This window comes from Coregonus lavaretus (assembly GCF_964263955.1).
Source record: "Coregonus lavaretus genome assembly, contig: HAP1_SCAFFOLD_79, whole genome shotgun sequence".
NCBI lineage: Eukaryota > Metazoa > Chordata > Actinopteri > Salmoniformes > Salmonidae > Coregonus > Coregonus lavaretus.
The window spans coordinates 1,512,689-1,531,867 of NW_028157882.1; the positions used below are offsets into that span (position 1 = coordinate 1,512,689).

Here is a 19,179-nt window from a genome sequence, read left to right on the forward strand (position 1 = left end):
GTTTCTGGGGGGTGCATTCCACTCCTCTCTGTCTTCATTTTCTTGGCAGTCTTTGGCGAAAATGTCCTGGTTTACCACAGTTATAACACTTCCAACCGTTTCTTTCCGGGGGTCCAGAGTCCCCCCCCCCCCCACCCCCTCCACCCCCTCTTCTTCCTCTTCCTCCTCATCCTCCTCTTCCTCAACCCCTTCCTCGATCTCTTCCTCAACCTCTTCCTCAACCTCCGCCTCCGCTGTAGTACATCAGCTGAGCCAATGGCAATTTAGCCCCAGCTTTTCTAGTCTTGGCATGTATCAGTCTCTCTGGTTGGGTGATATTTGGTTTCCCATCAGCCAATGGCTTCATTTCCCTATACGGGTTACAGCTGTTTGTAGGTCTTGGCGTAAGCCAGTGACAACAGCATGACGACACAGCAGACTGGTATATGATTCCTGGTCAGGGGCGAGACCTGAATGTTGTAGGATTATTCTTGGTAATCTTCAACGGTCTGCTCGGTTTTCATTGTTGCAGAGTGGATTTTCTGCCAGTCTGTGTGTTTTGGGAAAGCTGCTTTCACATTGTTGAACACTGCAGAAAGCTGATTTTCACAACCATCTCTTGCTGCGTTGCTGTCCCAGTCTGCTTTGCACTGGGACCACTTGAATTTCAGACAGCGGCAGAGTATTTCTTCAATTTCTCTGGTTGTTTGATTGTACATTGTTATTGTAACCTGTATTTCTTCTTCAAATTTCACTGCATCTTTAGCAGGATCAGTGACATCTTTTACTATTGCCTTGACTTCATCCACATCCCACAAAGTATTTCCACTGTTATGGGTGGTCCTCCCTGTGGGTTGGGGTATTGTATGAGGGGCATATCCAATACTCCCTCTTGTGTGGCTGGTGAAAAGGGTGGCATGGGGGTCAGCGGCTGTCCGTCATGGTCCACATAATCTTCAAAGCGTGCTGGTGGAGTTCTGTGTCGCTGTGGCATTGCAAGATCCAATCCAGTCAACAAGTAATTATGGGATTTGTAATCACTTCGCCTCTTCCTCTCTGATTTAGCTGAACACGCTGTGATAGAGCTGGGAAGGAATAAAAGCATGCACACCATGTGGATGGGCTGTCCAGAACAGGAGTTGTAGGCCCCTGATATACTGTTATTAACTGACAGATGTCATTAAGCAGTTGAGTAAACTGTCATTATAAAACTGTTTTGTACATGTGACGTATTTTAGCAGGTCCCTGGAAGGATTGGATAGTAACTCTTGATCCAATACATTTTAAGGGTTCTTTAAACAACTCAGTCTGTGATCGCAAAGTAGTTTTATCACCACAGACAGGAGTTTGGCTGAGACACCACAGCGCCTTGGCTCACGTCAGAATTATTTTCGTGATTCAATCCATTCAAATGTCACAGCCAGTAAAAATCTAAATCTGGATATGAAATGTCACATGCTGTGGCATGGATACACAAAACAACCAATCTTGGCTCGGTTAATTCAGATCTTATTCCCAGATCACATATCTTGCTGTAAATCTATTACGGTGTCAGCAATGTGAGGACCTCATGGTTGACTAATAAGGTCAGAATAATGTGCTGGACTGTATCGGATCTCTCTGTGTTCCACAGAATAGGTATGAGGTCTTCACCTTTCAGCATGCAGTGTGAAGTTAATGGAGGGTTAAATGTAATATTAATCTAATACATTTACAAGGATAAACACTTGTATCAAATGGGGAGCTGTTGTGTTTTTCAGCTTTACAGATCTTAAGACAAACAAGTCCAAAAGTATTACTCCCTGTTAGTGACCTTTTCCAACAATGGCCATGATCCAAACTGGGTGTCAGAAATACATGCAGCCTGAAGTCCTTTGGGATCTCTTCATGACCCTCCGTCATAGAGATGGTATCAAACCACATCTGCTGAGGTGTTCTTGAAACTCCAATTTTATCACATGCAGTCGATGGCAGAGCTACAAGAAGCGAACCAAAGCAACAGATCATTTACAAGTCCAACATGGCCATGTTCAGAAACGGGTGTGTCAGAAATACATCCAGCTTCCACAGCAACATATCTAAAGTAATTTGTTTTTGCTTTATTGGCAGATCTGATGCCATTTGAGCCGTGCACCAGAGGATATGACCATATATGGAACAGACTTATACCTGATATGGCCATTATTAAACAGACCAGTCAAATACCTGCTTCTTTTTGGACATCTTTATTTTTTAGACCTTCAAATGTCACCCCAACATAGATTGCAGAAAGACACAGTCAAGGACAAGAAAAGTAAAGTCCATAACAGAGAACATCAATAAAACTGTGAATCCCACACCCTCCCTTCAGCTGCAGCTGTTGGAACACAAGCGTCTCTGGGGGAGCAGGGGACTCGTCCTAGCCAAGCCTTTTGGAAGAGAAAGGACAAGTGACCGCCCAATCCACTAGATGGCCCCACCAATGATCAATGTTTAGAAATGAAAGACTTCACATTCAGTCGCACAATTGGAAGACTGATTTAAATCATGGGAAAAATGGAAAGTGTTCCTGTCTGCCTGTGAATGAGTTGAATAGAAGGTTGTCCAGTTTAACTGCTGTTTTGATAATAGCCATGACCTCTATGGCAGCTGATATATCTGGGATGACTGAAGACCTGATGATAGGAGCCTCTGCTTTATACTCCTGCAAATTGTCCCACTAACAGGGTCATATACCAAAAAGTCATAATATGTCAAACAGTCATAATAACAGTCAACTTTAATATCACAATCATCTCAATAATGTTAAATGTAATTTGTTGGATCAGAATCAGGGTTGTGTTCATTAGGCAAACCGTATCATAACATTAAGAAGCCGTCAGCCACCGGCTTCTTAAATAAGCATTGATCAATGCTCAATGTTAAAGTTATTTCTACCATCACACCTAAGCCAATATGACAAGAATGTCGATGTAACTTCAACAATCAACTTGATTGGAGGAAAACAACACCCTCCCCACCTCTCGTCATGTTCCGTTCAGCCTTTACTGAATGTTCCAACTTCAATTAGTTATTCTCAATTATGCTTTAAGATACAAACGTTAAATATATGTCAACAATCCTTCCTCCAAAGGACCCATCTGTGGATTAAATGTCATGAAAATCTATATTTGTTCAAGTTTCATGAGGAATAGCTTTCTAATAGCTTCATTAATGTGGCATACAAGACTGTGACTTTCTAGCAAACATTCCTTTCTCAAGTAGTTAATGTTTCCTCTTTCAGAACCTGTTCATAATCCACTTCCCTGCCGGTGACAAGCATATCCATAACATGATGCTGCCACCACGATACTTTAAAATACAAAAGGGATCAACATCATTGCATTCACTCCATATTACCGGCCTGTTTGACCAGCGGTGTAAAGTATTTAAGTAAAAATACTTTAAAGTACTACTTAAGTAGTTTTATGGGGGTTATCTGCGCTTTACTTCACTATTTATATTTTTGACAACTTTTACTTCACTACATTCCTAAAGAAAATATTGTACTTTTTACTCCATACATTTTCCTTGACACCCAAACGTACTCGTTACATTTTAAATGCTTAGCAGGAAAGGAAAATTGTCCAATTCACGCACTTATCAACAGAACATCCCTGGTCATCCCTACTGCCTCTGATCTGGCGGACTCACTAAACACACATGCTTCGTTTGTAAATGATGTCTGAGTGTGCCCCTGGCTATCTGTAAATTAATATATTTATATGGTGGTCTGCTTAATATAAGACATTTGAAATGATTTATACTTTTACTTTTGACACTTAAGTATATTTTAGCAATTAGATTTACTTTTGATACTGAAGTATATTTTAAACTAAATACTTTTACTCAAGCAGAATTTTACTGGGTGACTTTTACTTCAGTCATTTTCTATTAAGGTATTTTTACTTTTACACAAATATGACAATTGGGTACTTTTTCACCACCTGTGTGTGACAAAGTGAAAAGAAAGAAAAGTGTATTAAAAAAATCCACTACAAATAATCAATTCTGTTTGCAACAAGGCTGTTAAGTAGTACTGCAAGACAATACTTTTGGCATAAATATAAAACTACAAAGTTGGGTCAAATCCAATCCAACACAACAAAGAGTGAAACACTATTTTCAAGTATTGTTGTGGCAGCATCATGTTATGGGTATGCTTGCAGTTGGCAGGGAGTGGGGAGTTTGTCAGGATCCAATTCAATATGAAAGGAGCAAAGCCCAGGTAAAAGGTTATAGGAAAACCAGCCTCAGTCTTCTGAAAACCCTGGGATAATTTTATTTTTCAGCGAGACAATTACACAAATGTTTTTGCCAAAGACGTCAAAATGGATTTTCCTAGAGGTGTTGAGTGTTCCTGAATGGTCTTGTCTCAGTCCTGACTTACATTTGCTTAAAAATCAGAAACAAGGCTTAAATATTGCAATCCATCAATGATTCCCAAACAAATATATTGAGCTGAGCAATGTTGACAAAAACAATGGATATGTGTAGCCCTTAGAGTTGTGCAAAGTTGGTAAAATCTTATTCCAAATGATTCACAGCTGTAAGGGCTGCCAAATGTTCTTCCACCAAGTATTAACTCAAATTATGATATTTCAGTTATTTTTTCTTAATTTGCTAAATTATAGAACCTTTTCTCACTTAGTAAATGTTAAGTAGGTTGTGTAGATCTGTAGGAAAAATAATACAATCAAATAATTTTTCAGATTAAAGTTTAAGGCAGCAAAATGTGAAAAAAAAGTTAAAGGGGTGTCAATGGCTGAGGTGAATGTGGTGTGGGAGTCAGGCGCAGGACACCGAAGCTTAGTCCAACAAAGTTTACTAGTGCAACACAAGGCACAATACAAATGAACGGCCTCAACAAAACCAGAGGCGAGCGATTACGCAAACTCTGCGTAAACTACAAAAACAACAAACAGAGAAAACACGCAGCACTAACGGACAGGCGAATAACAACACACAAACTAACCAACACAAAACAGGCAACTTATAGGACACATAATCAGACACAAACGGACACAGGTGCAATAGACAGACAAAAGCAATCAAACACTGAAACATCTAACGGTGGCAGCTAGTACTCCGGGGACGGCGAACGCCGAAGCCTGCCCGAGCAAGGAGGAGGAGCAGCCTCGGCAGAATCCGTGACAAGGGGGCATTCAGGGCACAGAGAGCAGTGCTGCCTATCTTTAGATCCTGTCAGTATCGACACGTGCCTCAACAACGCACTTTTCAAATGTTTTCTCTTCGTGGTGTTTAGGGAAAAGCATGTTACATCTTTGGCCGTTGTAAGAAAGATGCATTGTTAAAACACTCCTAAGCAGACATCGTGACGTATTTCATTACCTATATCAATGGACAAGTCTAGTGTTTGTAATGCAAGATGGAGGAGAGCCTGTCTCTCATCAGAGATCACATTTATTTGGGGAGATAGCAAAATATGACCTTTTCATTCAAGACAGGAAAAATATATTGTTTCAGGTGATAATAAAACATCTTTTGTATAGTTACTTTTTCATCAACTTGTTTCTCTAATTTTATTGCAAGTCAAGTTAGCTTGCAGTGCAGAGCAGCTAGCTAGCTAAAGGCTAGGCTAGGTTGAAGGTAACATTGTAGCTAGCAACCTCCACCTAACAATTATAATCAAAACAAACATCATCACCATCACAACGGGAGGCAACAGTCATAATATAATACACTTAACTGCCAATGTGTATTATTTAACACTATTAAAATACACCTGAAGTCAATCTTAAATGAATCAAGTTCTCTTATATACTACTTACACAGACAAGTTATATTTGCATGATTTAGCTTATACATTATTCATAATTAATTCATAATTAACATTTGGTTCATGCATGTGACCGACCAATACCTGAGACCTTGAAACTGAGACACCTCTTTCAGTCATCAAAACAATGTTCTGGGCATACGGACAAATTGCTTATACTGATAGTAAGGATTCCTCCCAGGCACGATCAATCAGTCACTTGCATGAGCCCAGTCAAATTGGTTATTAGAAAAGCACAAACATAAAATGTTCCTTCACAAAATGAAAGCACTTTATGTATCGAGTCCTTCCATTTGAAGGTGTCACTTACAGTATATGTGTATTAAAGTAGTCAAAAGTTTAGTGCTTGGTTCTATATTCCTAGCATGCAATGACTACATCAAGCGTGGGACTCTACAAACTTATAGGATGCATTTGCAGTTTGTTTTAGTTTTGCTTCAGATTATGTTGTGCCCAATATAAATGAATGGTAAATAATGTGTTGTTTCATTTTGGAGTCACTAATTGTAAATATAGAATATGTTTCTGAACCCTTCTACATTAATGTGGATGCTACCATGGTTACAGATCATGCTGAACAAATCGTGAATAATGGTGAGTGTGAAATTTACAGAGGCACAAAGATCATACCCCCAAAACATGCCAACCTCTCACCATTACCAATAACAGGGGACCCCCAAAACATGCTAACCTCTCACAATTACCAATAACAGGTTATCCCCAAGACATGCTAACCTCTCACCATTACCAATAACAGGAGATCCCCAACACATGCTAACCTCTCCTAATTACCAATAGCAGGGGACCTCCAATATACAGTGGGGGAAAAAAGTATTTAGTCAGCCACCAATTGTGCAAGTTCTCCTACTTAAAAAGACGAGAGAGGCCTGTAATTTTCATCATAGGTACACGTCAACTATGACAGACAAAATGAGGAAAAAATTTCCAGAAAATCACATTGTAGGATTTTTAATGAATTTATTTGCAAATTATGGTGGAAAATAAGTATTTGGTCAATAACAAACGTTTCTCAATACTTTGTTATATACCCTTTGTTGGCAATGACACAGGTCAAACGTTTTCTGTAAGTCTTCACAAAGTTTTCACACACTGTTGCTGGTATTTTGGCCCATTCCTCCATGCAGATCTCCTCTAGAGCAGTGATGTTTTGGGGCTGTCGCTGGGCAACACAGACTTTCAACTCCCTCCAAAGATTTTCTATGGGGTTGAGATCTGGAGACTGGCTAGAACACTCCAGGACCTTGAAATGCTTCTTACGAAGCCACTCCTTCGTTGCCCGGGCAGTGTGTTTGGGATCATTGTCATGCTGAAAGACCCAGCCACGTTTCATCTTCAATGCCCTTGCTGATGGAAGGAGGTTTTCACTCAAAATCTCACGTTACATGGCCCCATTCATTCTTTCCTTTACACGGATCAGTCGTCCTGGTCCCTTTGCAGAAAAACAGCCCCAAAGCATGATGTTTCCACCCCCATGCTTCACAGTAGGTATGGTGTTCTTTGGATGCAACTCAGCATTCTTTGTCCTCCAAACACGACGAGTTGAGTTTTTACCAAAAAGTTCCATTTTGGTTTCATCTGACCATATGACATTCTCCCAATCCTCTTCTGGATCATCAAATGCACTCTAGCAAACTTCAGACGGGCCTGGACATGTACTGGCTTAAGCAGGGGGACACGTCTGGCACTGCAGGATTTTACTCCCTGGCGGCGTAGTGTGTTACTGATGGTAGGCTTTGTTACTTTGGTCCCAGCTCTCTGCAGGTCATTCACTAGGTCCCCCCGTGTGGTTCTGGGATTTTTGCTCACCGTTCTTGTGATCATTTTGACCCCACGGGGTGAGATCTTGCGTGGAGCCCCAGATCGAGGGAGATTATCAGTGGTCTTGTATGTCTTCCATTTCCTAATAATTGCTCCCACAGTTGATTTCTTCAAACCAAGCTGCTTACCTATTGCAGATTCAGTCTTCCCAGCCTGGTGCAGATCTACAATTTTGTTTCTGGTGTCCTTTGACAGCTCTTTGGTCTTGGCCATAGTGGAGTTTGGAGTGTGACTGTTTGAGGTTGTGGACAGGTGTCTTTTATACTGATAACAAGTTCAAACAGGTGCCATTAATACAGGTAACGAGTGGAGGACAGAGGAGCCTCTTAAAGAAGAAGTTACAGGTCTGTGAGAGCCAGAAATCTTGCTTGTTTGTAGGTGACCAAATACTTATTTTCCACCATAATTTGCAAATAAATTCATTAAAAATCCTACAATGTGATTTTCTGGAATTTTTTTCCTCATTTTGACTGTCATAGTTGACGTGTACCTATGATGAAAATTACAGGCCTCTCTCATCTTTTTAAGTGGGAGAACCTGCACAATTGGTGGCTGACTAAATACTTTTTTCCCCCACTGTATATTATACTTACAGTATAGCCTACCTGTAAAGCACCAGAAATAAAGAACCTTCAACCCTCCATAATAAAGTGAGACAGGAGACTGAGCTTAGTAATTGAAATACAATATGTTTATTCATTTTTGGTTATTTTCTGCCATTTAGAAGTTTTTGTTGCATATATTTGTGACTAAATTACATTTTATTATTTTAGCTTTAGGAAGAAAAAAAAGATTATAGAAATCCAACTAGAAGATATTAGCTATGGATATGATGTCTGTGATTACTGAGGATTCTCTATGGACCGATATTAGCTATGGATATGATGTCTGTGATTACTGAGGATTCTCTATGGACAGATATTAGCTACGTATATGATGTCTGTGATTACTGAGGATTCTCTATGGAAAGATATTAGCTATGGATATGATGTCTGATTACTGAGGATTCTCTATGGACAGATATTAGCTACCGATTCCACAATGGCAAATACAACTTCACTGAATTGTCCGTTGTGGGCGCGTCCTCTAGAAAATCAACTGGATGTCTGCTGAAGGTCTGCTGTTATAGAAGTATTGCATTCCAAAACAGACAGCTGTTTAGTGGAAATACTGACAATGACAAACCATGTCCCCTAATCACCAATAAAATCAATACAGTTTCTGTAAAACCGCCTTTTCTCTGCAGTGCTGCCTTTTTGGTGATTCCTGAAATAGTGATATGTTCACAATAAACCGTTATCATCATACCAGCTTTATTTCAATAAACAATATTGAAACTCCAGAACATGGTAAGGCTTCTCTCTGGTGCGAGTTAGCTGGTGTTTCTTTATGTCTCCTACGCGACTGAACCTTTTCCTCACACAGAGCAGTGGTACGGTTTCTCAACTGTGAGAGTTAAATGGTGTGACAGAAGCACACAGGGAGCAGGTGCCACACTCCTTTGCAAGTCACCCCCCCCCCCTTGTTATTTAACCAGGTAAGTTATTGTTAGTCATAATTAGTTGGTATTTTTTGTTATTAATATAAACTGGTGAAACTTTCCCCACATTGATAGCAGAGTTAAGGCTTCTCCCCTATGTGAATAAGCTAGTGTCTTCAGATATGATGACACAGATTTTCTCCTGTGTGTGTTCTCTGATGTTTCTTCAAAGTTGATGATTGACTGAAACTCTTCCCACACTGGGAGCAGCGGTGAGGCTTCTCTCCTGTGTGAGTTATCTGATGTGTCTTCATAGTTGATGAATGACTGAAACTCTTCCCACACTGGGAGCAGTGGAACGGCTTTTCTCCTGTGTGAGTTATCTGGTGTGTCTTCAGGGTTGATGATTGTCCGAAACTCTTCCCACACTGGGAGCACTGGAATGCCTTTTCTCCCGTGTGAATTAGCTGGTGTTTCTTTAGGAAATATAAACTGGTAAAACTATCCCCACATTGAGAGCAGTGGTAAGGCTTATCTTCTATGTGAGTTATCTGGTGTGCCTTCAGTTGATATAACCTGGTGAAACGCTTCCCACATTGAGAGCAGTGATAAGGCTTCTCTCCTGTGTGAGTCAGCTGGTGTTTTTTCAGTGTTGATAACTGACTGAAACTCTTTCCACATTGGGTGCAGTGAAACGGCTTCTCTCCTGTGTGAGTTCTCTGGTGTGACTTTAAGTCTTTTGAATGACTGAAATCCTTCCCACATTGAGAGCAGTGGTATGGCTTCTCTCCTGTGTGAATTAACTGGTGTGTCTTTAGGTGGTGTAACTGACTGAAACTCTTTCCACAATGAGAGCAGCGGTAAGGCTTCTCTACTGTGTGGGTTAACTGGTGTCTCTTTAGGTTTCCTACCAGACTGAAATGCTTTCCACATTGAGAGCAGTGGTAAGGCTTCTCCCCTGTGTGCGTTATCTGGTGTGTTGTCAGGCTGTGTAACCAACTGAAACTCTTTCCACACTGAGTACAATGGTAAGGCTTCTGTCCTGTGTGAGTTCTCTGGTGTGTCTTTAGTTGGTTCGACTGACTGAAACCCTTCCCACAAACAGAGCAGTGGTATGGCTTCTCTCCTGTGTGAGTTCTCTGGTGCGTCTTTAGTTTGCTTGGTGTTTGAAATCTCTTCCCACATTGACCACATAGATACATCTTCCTTTTTTGAGTATGTTTTGATTTGAGGTGAGTTGGACAAATAAAACTGCCTCTGCAATCTGAGCAGGGGTGGGGCCTACAAGTGTGCCTTCTCAACTCCTCTGGCTCATAGAAACTAGTGAAGCAGTCCATGCAGTGGTGATGTTTCTGTCTTGAGTTCCTCTGTCTGTGTTGTTTATGGTTTCCTGATGCTGTGGAACTGGGCTCACTGTCTGAACCTGGGTTGGAGCTCTCTCCTGTGGGAATATGAACAGATATGGCGGGGTTAGAATCAGGAACAGCATTGAAACGGTCTTTAAAATACTTGTTTAAAGGCCCAATGCAGCTGTTTTAATATCAATATCAAATAATTTACTGGGTAACAATTAGGTACCTTACTTTAATACACTGAACAAAAATATAAAACGCAACAAGCAACAAATTCAAAGGTTTTACTTCGTTTCAGTTCATAAGGAAATCAGTCAACTGAAAAAAATTCATCAGGCCGTAATATATGGATTTCACATGACTCGGAATAAAGATATGCATCTGTTGGTCACAGATACCTTAAAAAAAAAAAAAGGTAGGGCCGTGAATCAGAAAACCAGTCAGTATCTGGTGTGACCAGAATTTGCCTCACGCAGCGCGACATCTCCTTCGCATAGAGTTAATTAGGCTGTTCAAATCAAATCAAATGTTATTGGTCACATATACATATTTCGCAGATGTTATTGCGGGTGTAGCGAAATGCTTTTGTGTTCCTAGCTCCAACAGTGCAGTAGTATCTAATAATTCACAACAACACACACAAATCTAAAAGTAAAATAATGGAATTAAGAAATATATAAATATTAGGACGAGGAATGTCGGAGAAGCATTTACAAATACAGTAGAATAGAATAAAGTATATACATATGAAATGAGTAACGCAGTATGGAAACATGATTAAAGTGACTAGTGTTCCATTATTAAATTGACCAGTGATTTCATGTCTATGTATATAGGGCAGCAGCCTCTAAGGTGCAGGGTTGAGTAACCGGGTGGTAGCCGGCTAGTGATGGCTATTTAATAGTCTGATGGCCTTGAGATAGAAGCTGTTTTTCAGTCTCTCGGTCCCAGCTTTGATGCACCTGTACTGACCTCGGCTTCTGGATGGCAGCGGGGTGAACCGGCCATGGCTCGGGTGGTTGATGTCCTTGATGATCTTTTTGGCCTTCCTGTGACATTGGGTGCTGTAGGTGTCCTGGAGGGCAGGCAGTGTGCCCCCGGTGATACATTGTGCAGACCGCACCACCCTCTGGAGAGCCCTGCGGTTGTGGGCGGTGCTGTTGCTGTACCAGGCGGTGATACAGCCCGACAGGATGCTCTCAATTGTGCATCTGTAAAAGTTTGTGAGGGTCTTAGGGACCAAGACTAATTTATTCAGCCTCCTTAGGTTGAAGAGGCACTGTTGCGCCTCCTTCACCACACTATCTTGTTAATTGTACGTAGCTTATGCCTGCCCATACCATAACCTCACCGCCACCATGGGGCACTCTGTTCACAACATTGACATCAGCAAACCGCTCGCCCACACGACGCCGGTACAGTTGAAACCGGGATTCATATGTGAAGAGCACACTTTTCCAGCGTGCAAGTGGCCATCGAAGGTGAGCATTTGCACACTGAAGTCGGTTACGACACCGAACTGCAGTCAGGTCAAGACCCTGGTGAGGACGATGAGCATGTAGATGAGCTTCCCTGAATCGATTTCTGACAGTTTGTGCAGAATTCTTCAGTTGTGCAAACCCACAGTTTCATCAGCTGTCTGGGTGGCTGGTCTCAGATGATCCCGCAGGTGAAGAAGCCGGATGTGGAGGTCCTGTGCTGGCGTGGTTACACATGGTCTGCAGTTGTGAGGCCGGTTGGACATACTGCCAAATACTCTAAAACAACGTTGGAGGCGTCTTATGGTAGAGAAATTAACATTAAATAATCTGGAAACAACTCTGGTGGACATTACTGCAGTCAGCATGCCAACTGCATGCTCCCTCAAAACTTGAGACATCTGTAGCATTGAGTTGTGTGACGAAAGTGCACATTTTAGAGTGGCCTTTTATTGTCCCCAGCACAAGGTGCACTGTGTAATGATAATGCTGTTTAATCAGCTTCTTGATATGCCACACCTGTCAGGTGGATGGAATATATCTTGGCAAAGGAGAAATGCTCACTAACAGGGATGTAAACAAATTTGTGCCCTAAACTTCAGATAAATAAGCTTTTTGTGCATATGAAACATTTCTGGGATCTTTTATTTCAGCTCATGAAACATGTGACCAACACTTTACATGTTGCGTTTATATTTTTATTCAGTGTAGATTTCCATTAAAATGGGAACAAAATTGTATTTTAGCAAAAATAACTTTCTCCAGCAAGAATTTTGTCACAATTTACCACATGGTGATATCACCATGGAAAGCTTAAACTCCAGTCCACGCAAGTCTGCTGATTAGAAGGTTCTGTGTAAATTGTATTTTCAACCAGCAACTATCAGGAAATAACTGATTAAAAATCATTATTTTACAGAGTTAGTTTCATCAGCTGTCGTACAATATGATATAAAACATTTTTGCACTTTGTCTTTAAAGCTAGAATCCTTAATTAAACAATAACAAAGAACCACCCCATCTCTGTTTTGGTAAAAATCTGAGGGATGGGCTTTGAGATATGTAACCACTCTCAAATGAAGACAGATAGTGGTAGGCTACACAAGTTCACAGAACAGGACCGCCGAGTGCTGATGTACGTAGCGCGTAAAATTAATCTGTCCTCGGTTGCAACACTCACTACTGAGTTCCAAACTGCTTCTGGAACAATGTCAGCACAATAACTGTTAGTCGGGAGCTTCATGAAATGGGTTTGCATGGCCGAGCAGCCGCACACAAGCCTAAGATCACCATGCGCAATAACAAGTGTCGGCTGGAGTGGTGTAAAGTTCGCCGCCATTGGACTCTGGAGCAGTGGAGACGTGTTCTCTGGAGTGATGAATCACGCTTCACCATCTGGCAGTCCGATGGACAAATCTGGGTTTGGCAAATGCCAGGAAAACGCTATCTGCCCGAATGCATAGTGCCAACTGTAAAGTTTAGTGGAGGAGAAATAATGGCCTGGGGCTGTTTTCCATGGTTCCAGTGAAGATAAATCTTAATGCTACAGAATACAATTACATTCTAGACAATTCTGTGCTTCCAACTTTGTGGCAATAGTTTGGGGAAGGCACTTCCCTGTTTCAGCATGACAATGCCCCCGTGCACAAAGCGAGGTCCATACAGAAATGGTTTGTCGATATCGGTGTGGAAGAACTTGACTGGCCTGCACAGAGCCCTGACCTCAACCCCATCGAACACCTTTGGGATGAATTGGAACGCCGACTGCGAGCCCGGCCTAATCGCCCAACATCAGCGCCCAACCTCACTACTGCTCGTGGCTGAATGGAAGCAAGTCCCTGCAGCAATGTTCCAACATCTAGTGGAAAGCCTTCTCAGAAGAGTGGAGGCTGTTATAGCAGCAAAGGGGGGACCAACTCCATATTAATGCCCATGATTTTGGAATGAGATGTTCAGACGAGCAGGTGTCCACATACACTACATGACAAAAAAGTATTTCAAGGCACTCTCAGCAGACCACTTGAAACCCCTTTATTCATCGGCTACTGGGCTACTGGCCAGGATAAAAAGATGCTCCTATCCGATGCTGCTAAACCAGCCATGATTTAGGAGGAGGGTAGGCTATGCTTGGTTTTTAATCAAATTAAACAAAATGGGGGAAAACCAATCATTTTTTGATGTTCCTAAATATGAGATTCACCAGCACAAATTGAACATCGCTCTTCCATGGGCATTGTGTGTCATGGCTGGATAGGCTGCGCTTCCGCTCTCCAAATCAACTGCGTTACCTAGAAGACCTGCTGTTTGTGGGTCATAAACGTTCCCTTTAGTGCTGCATGAAACTGTCCATTTTGCATGTGTTTTTAAAGGACACGCCTCAAATATTGTCACCCCTCCCACCTTAGCGCAAGTGAGCTGATGTTAGACAGGTACACTACCGTTCCAAAGCTTGGGGTCCCTTAGAAATGTCCTTGTTTTCCAAAGAAAATCACTTTTTTTGTCCATTAAAATAACATCAAATTGATCCGAAATACAGTGTAGACATTGTTAATGTTGTAAATGGCTATTGTAGATGGAAACGGCTGATTTCTTATGGATTATCTACATAGGCGTACAGAGGCCCATTATCAGCAACCATCAGTCCTGTGTTCCAATGGCACGTTGTGTTTGCTAATCCAAGTTTATCATTTTAAAAGGCTAATTGATCATTAGAAAACCCTTTTGCAATTATGTTAGCACAGCTGAAAACTGGCCTTCTTGAAACTGGTTGAGTATCTGGAGCATCAGCAATTGTGGGTTCAATTACAGGATCAAAATGGCCAGAAACAAATAAGTTTCTTCTGAAACCCATCAGTCTATTCTTGTTCTGAGAAATGAAGGCTATTCCATGCGAGAAATTGCCAAGAAACTGAAGATCTCGTACAACGCTGTGTACTACTCCCTTCACAGAACAGCGCAAACTGGCTCTAACCAGAATAGAAAGAGGAGTGGGAGGCCCCGGTGCACAACTGAGCAAGAGGACAAATACATTAGAGTGTCTAGTTTGAGAAACAGACGCCTCACAGGTCCTCAACTGGCAGCTTCATTAAATAGTATCCGCAAAACACCAGTCTCAACGTCAACAGTGAAGAGGCGACTCTGGGATGCTGACCTAGGCAGAGTTGCAAAGAAAAAGTCAAGTGTCTGTGTTCTTTTGCCCATCTTAATCTTTTCTTTTTATTGGCCAGTCTGAGATTTGAGTCTGAGGCTTTTTCTTTGCAACTCTGCCTAGAAGGTCAGCATCCCGGAGTTTCCAGCTATAATAGCCATTTACAACATTAACAATGTCTACACTGTATTTCTGATCAATTTGATGTTATTTTAATGGACGAAAAAATTGCTTTTCTTTCAAAAACAAGGACATTTCTATGTGACCCCAAACTTTGGAACGGTAGTGTACATTGCCGAACCTGGTGTTAGGTCTGGAAAATGTCAGTGCTCATGTTTTTACATGACGAAATTCCAAACTAACGTGTGTTTGACACTTGGGCCTCCTAACCACCAGCTGAAAACAGAGCCCAGAATGTAAAAGCCCCCATGCAGTACTTTTAAATCATCACTGTATGTCTAATAAATCACTGCGTGTGTTTATTTCATGAAAATAACTCCAAATATATTTTTTATCATTTATTTCACTTAGCCTCCTTTAGCCATTGAAATGCTCAGTCTGATCTTGTGGGCATGTTGATACAAATGAAAATATATTTACATACACAGCCCTGAATGGTGGATAGGATCGTCTAGACTCGAGAGCCTACCCCGCTAACCCCTTCAAAGTGATCTGGGCCAAAAACTCCATCCCAACTGAACAGGCTGAAATTCCAGGAATTCTTTTCAAAACAGGAACATCCCGTTTTTTAACTGCACTGCCCCTTTAAAATTAGGTGAAACCAAGTTACTCTTCAGAAAAAGGCACCAGATTGGTGGAAAGACCCAACAATAGTTCTGGAATCCCCTGTGTCTGACAATGCACCAACCTCTCTCCATCCTAAACAACTTAACTTACCTGGGTCAGTGTTACCATCTACTTCTTCCTCCTCTTCCCTGTTGTCCACTTCTGTGACTGCTCTCTCCTCCACCTCCTCTTTGAATGCGCTTTCCTCTGCCTCCTCTTTGAATGTTCTCACCTCCACCTCCTCTTTGAATGCTCTCTCCTCCCTCTCCTCTTTGAATGCTCTCTCCTCCACTTCTTCTTTGAACGCTCTCTCCTCCACCTCCTCTTTAATCCCTAGCTCCTCTTCTTTGACTTCTCTCTCCTCCTCTTCCTCTTTGACTATCACATTGAGTTCCAGTGGTTGACTACAGTCCTCCAGCTTCACTAAGACCATCTCTGGACCCCACTGTGAGCTTCTCTGTGCTGGAAGACCACAGTAAGAAACCGGGGACTTGGGTTCAGACATGGAAGGCTATACATGGATTCAAAAGAGGCACAAACAAAATCGTAAGGTGAGTTTCACAAACAGGGTGAGTTTCACAAAATACTGGAACAGCTTAGCTAATAAAGGAATAGAACGAAATATTCCATCCACTAGGAATCTACTAATAAATGTAGCTAGCTAGCATTGCTTTGGCGATGGTACAGCTTGCGTTAGCAATATTGAGCTAGTTGGGTTAGATTTATCTTACTGACTAATTTTACTGTCACCTTTCTCACTAGGATGAAACGATCTAGCTAGATAGCCAAATTACCAACAAGAAGTTCGTTTGAAGCAATGTTTTGAAGATAAACAAACTTGCTTGGTATGATAGACAGATAGCTAGTTAGCTTGGCTAGCCGTTTTAATTGCCAATAAGCAAGCTAGCTAACGTTAGCTCAAATGGCTATTGTTTACACATGATGACGTAGACAAATAATCCGACTACTAATGGTTATTCATGGTAACGTTACAGAATTGTTAGAAATCTTGATTTTACCTTGACACCTGACTTTGAATTGGCAGCTCTTGTTGTTCTAGCTAACGTAACTTATTATTCGGTTGTGTTTTCTTCTTCTTCGATGAGGTTTAACGGCAGTTGGCAGCCAATAAATGTTGCACTACCGCCACCTATTAGATTGGAGTATAACGCCTTTATACAACAAATACCCTACCATCTAATACCACACTCAAAAAAAAACAAAAAAAAAACATTCTGATAATTATAACTACCATACTCCACTATTTAAATATATGTATTCCTACTTCAGGCCAACAGCCTGAAGGGATGGGACACCACCACTTAACACACCCTTTAACTCTTCTGATGTCAAGTCTCGCACACCCAAATAACTCTCTGCAGCTGCCACCACAACCTCTATTTTCTGCGACTTACATTCCACCCCTGCAGTACAGTTGATAACCATTGCTATAAATGCCAAAAATCCAATCTTACTGGAACATATATCAGTTGTTGGTTTATCCCTCTGTACTGGTACATCTCTACTACTCACACCGTTCTTCTCAGGATCCCTCCCCCTTGACCCATCTTCCTCAATGTTCTTCATTGCCTCAGCATATGACAACTTCTGCACTACTCTAACCCTGAAAACCTCAATCTGCCTCTTTCGCACCGGACATTTCGGATCCCCAGCCCCATGGGCACCCCTACAATTAACACATACCAATACATTTACATTTTACATTTTAGTCATTTAGCAGACGCTCTTATCCAGAGCGACTTACAGTTAAGTGAGTGCATACATTTTCATACTGGCCCCCCGTGGGAATCGAACCCACAACCCTGGCGTTGCAAACGCCATGCTCTACCAACTGAGCTACATCCCTTTCCCCAATGCTACACATTCCTTTGTCTCATGCCCTTCTGCACACCTAGGAACCTCCCTGCTACACACTGCTGCCACATGCCCATAAGTTTGACACCTGTAACAACGTAATGTATTCGGCACAAAAGCTCGTACCGGATAACTTACATATCACTTTGTCGGGCAAAGACTCAACATCAAAACTCAAAAGAACAGACAACGACTCTTCTGTTTCCTCACTCACGTCACCCTGTCTGCGTCGCACCAAACGACGAGCATCACAAACACCGGGAATCTTCCCCTTCAGTTGGTCAGCTTTCACATTTACCGCTACCCCAGTAATCAATCCTTTCAATGGCGCCCTTTTCTTGAGAGCCGAAACAATTCACAATTCTTTCCCCCATTTGTTTAACTCTGAGTGCCTTCCCCCTCTGACCAGCAGAAACACAAACAATTATCACTAGACCACTTCTGGTTACCGATTCCAAATAGATTTAAACTCAGTTTTCAGGTCTGTAGTTATGATGGGGGTTGCACTCACAGGTTATACACTAGGACAACCTGTAGACACACTAGTTATACACACTAGTTATACACACTAGTTATACACACTGGTTATACACACTGGTTATACACACACTAGTTATACTAGTGTAGTCACACTCACTCAGGTAACATTATCACACAGTGTCTAACCCAACTCGGTTTTCACACACCCTGAAACCACAAATGAATCAGCCAAAAGGCAAGGGTCCACTTTTTCCAAAAACTTCACTCCTACTGTCACAGACTCATCTTTATCCTGACCCTCGGTGCAAGCCTCGGGCTCCGAGAACTTCACCACACCTACCACCTCCGATACTTCGCCCTCATACACTTCCATTTCTCCAACTCACTCTGTTTACACTTTCTACAATTCTTCTTTAACAAACGATCTCCCTTTTGTATTCCACTTTTAACTGACTCAAGCTCACCCTCTTCCTCTCTCTCTCTCTTAGACCTCCTCTGCCTCTCTTTTTCCCTCCATTCCTCCTCTGTATTCCAAGTATATCTCTCCTTATGATAGTACCGCACCTCTCCTGACATACATCTAGTTCTTGCCTTGTCTAGGGACAACATTTCTCCTCCAACTCCCCCTACTCTTCCAATTTCCCCCACGTCCAATACGATAAACTGTGCTGATTTCTTCGTTATGTAGACCCTCAAACACTTAAGTCAGACATGTTTGTTTTCATGTGACGCGCATCAATGTGGCCCAATCCAATTTGTCAGCCAACTGTCCCAGCTATTGTCAATCTGGATAGCTAGCTAGCGAAATGTCCCCCTTTTGTCTTGTTTAAGCATATGTAAGCTTCCACTTGGTTGCCAGGTCACGAAGAAAAAGGACCAATCAGGTCCGGTGGGGTTTACTTTTACTTTTACTTCTTCTTCTTATTTTCTTCTTCTTCATCTAT

General features: G+C 41.7%; 1 protein-coding gene across 1 annotated transcript; it reads right to left on the reverse strand.

Moving 5' to 3' along the window:
• Positions 1-8,308: 8,308 nt before the first annotated feature.
• Positions 8,309-16,974, reverse strand: LOC311124688 (uncharacterized protein). Its single transcript, XM_084198792.1, has 3 exons — positions 16,900-16,974; positions 15,992-16,391; positions 8,309-10,557 (listed from the first exon to the last, which is right to left on the reverse strand). The coding sequence occupies exons 2-3, from the start codon at positions 16,383-16,385 to the stop codon at positions 9,293-9,295; spliced, it is 1,659 nt and encodes a 552-aa protein (XP_084054918.1). The 5' UTR covers positions 16,386-16,391; positions 16,900-16,974; the 3' UTR covers positions 8,309-9,292.
• Positions 16,975-19,179: the final 2,205 nt, after the last annotated feature.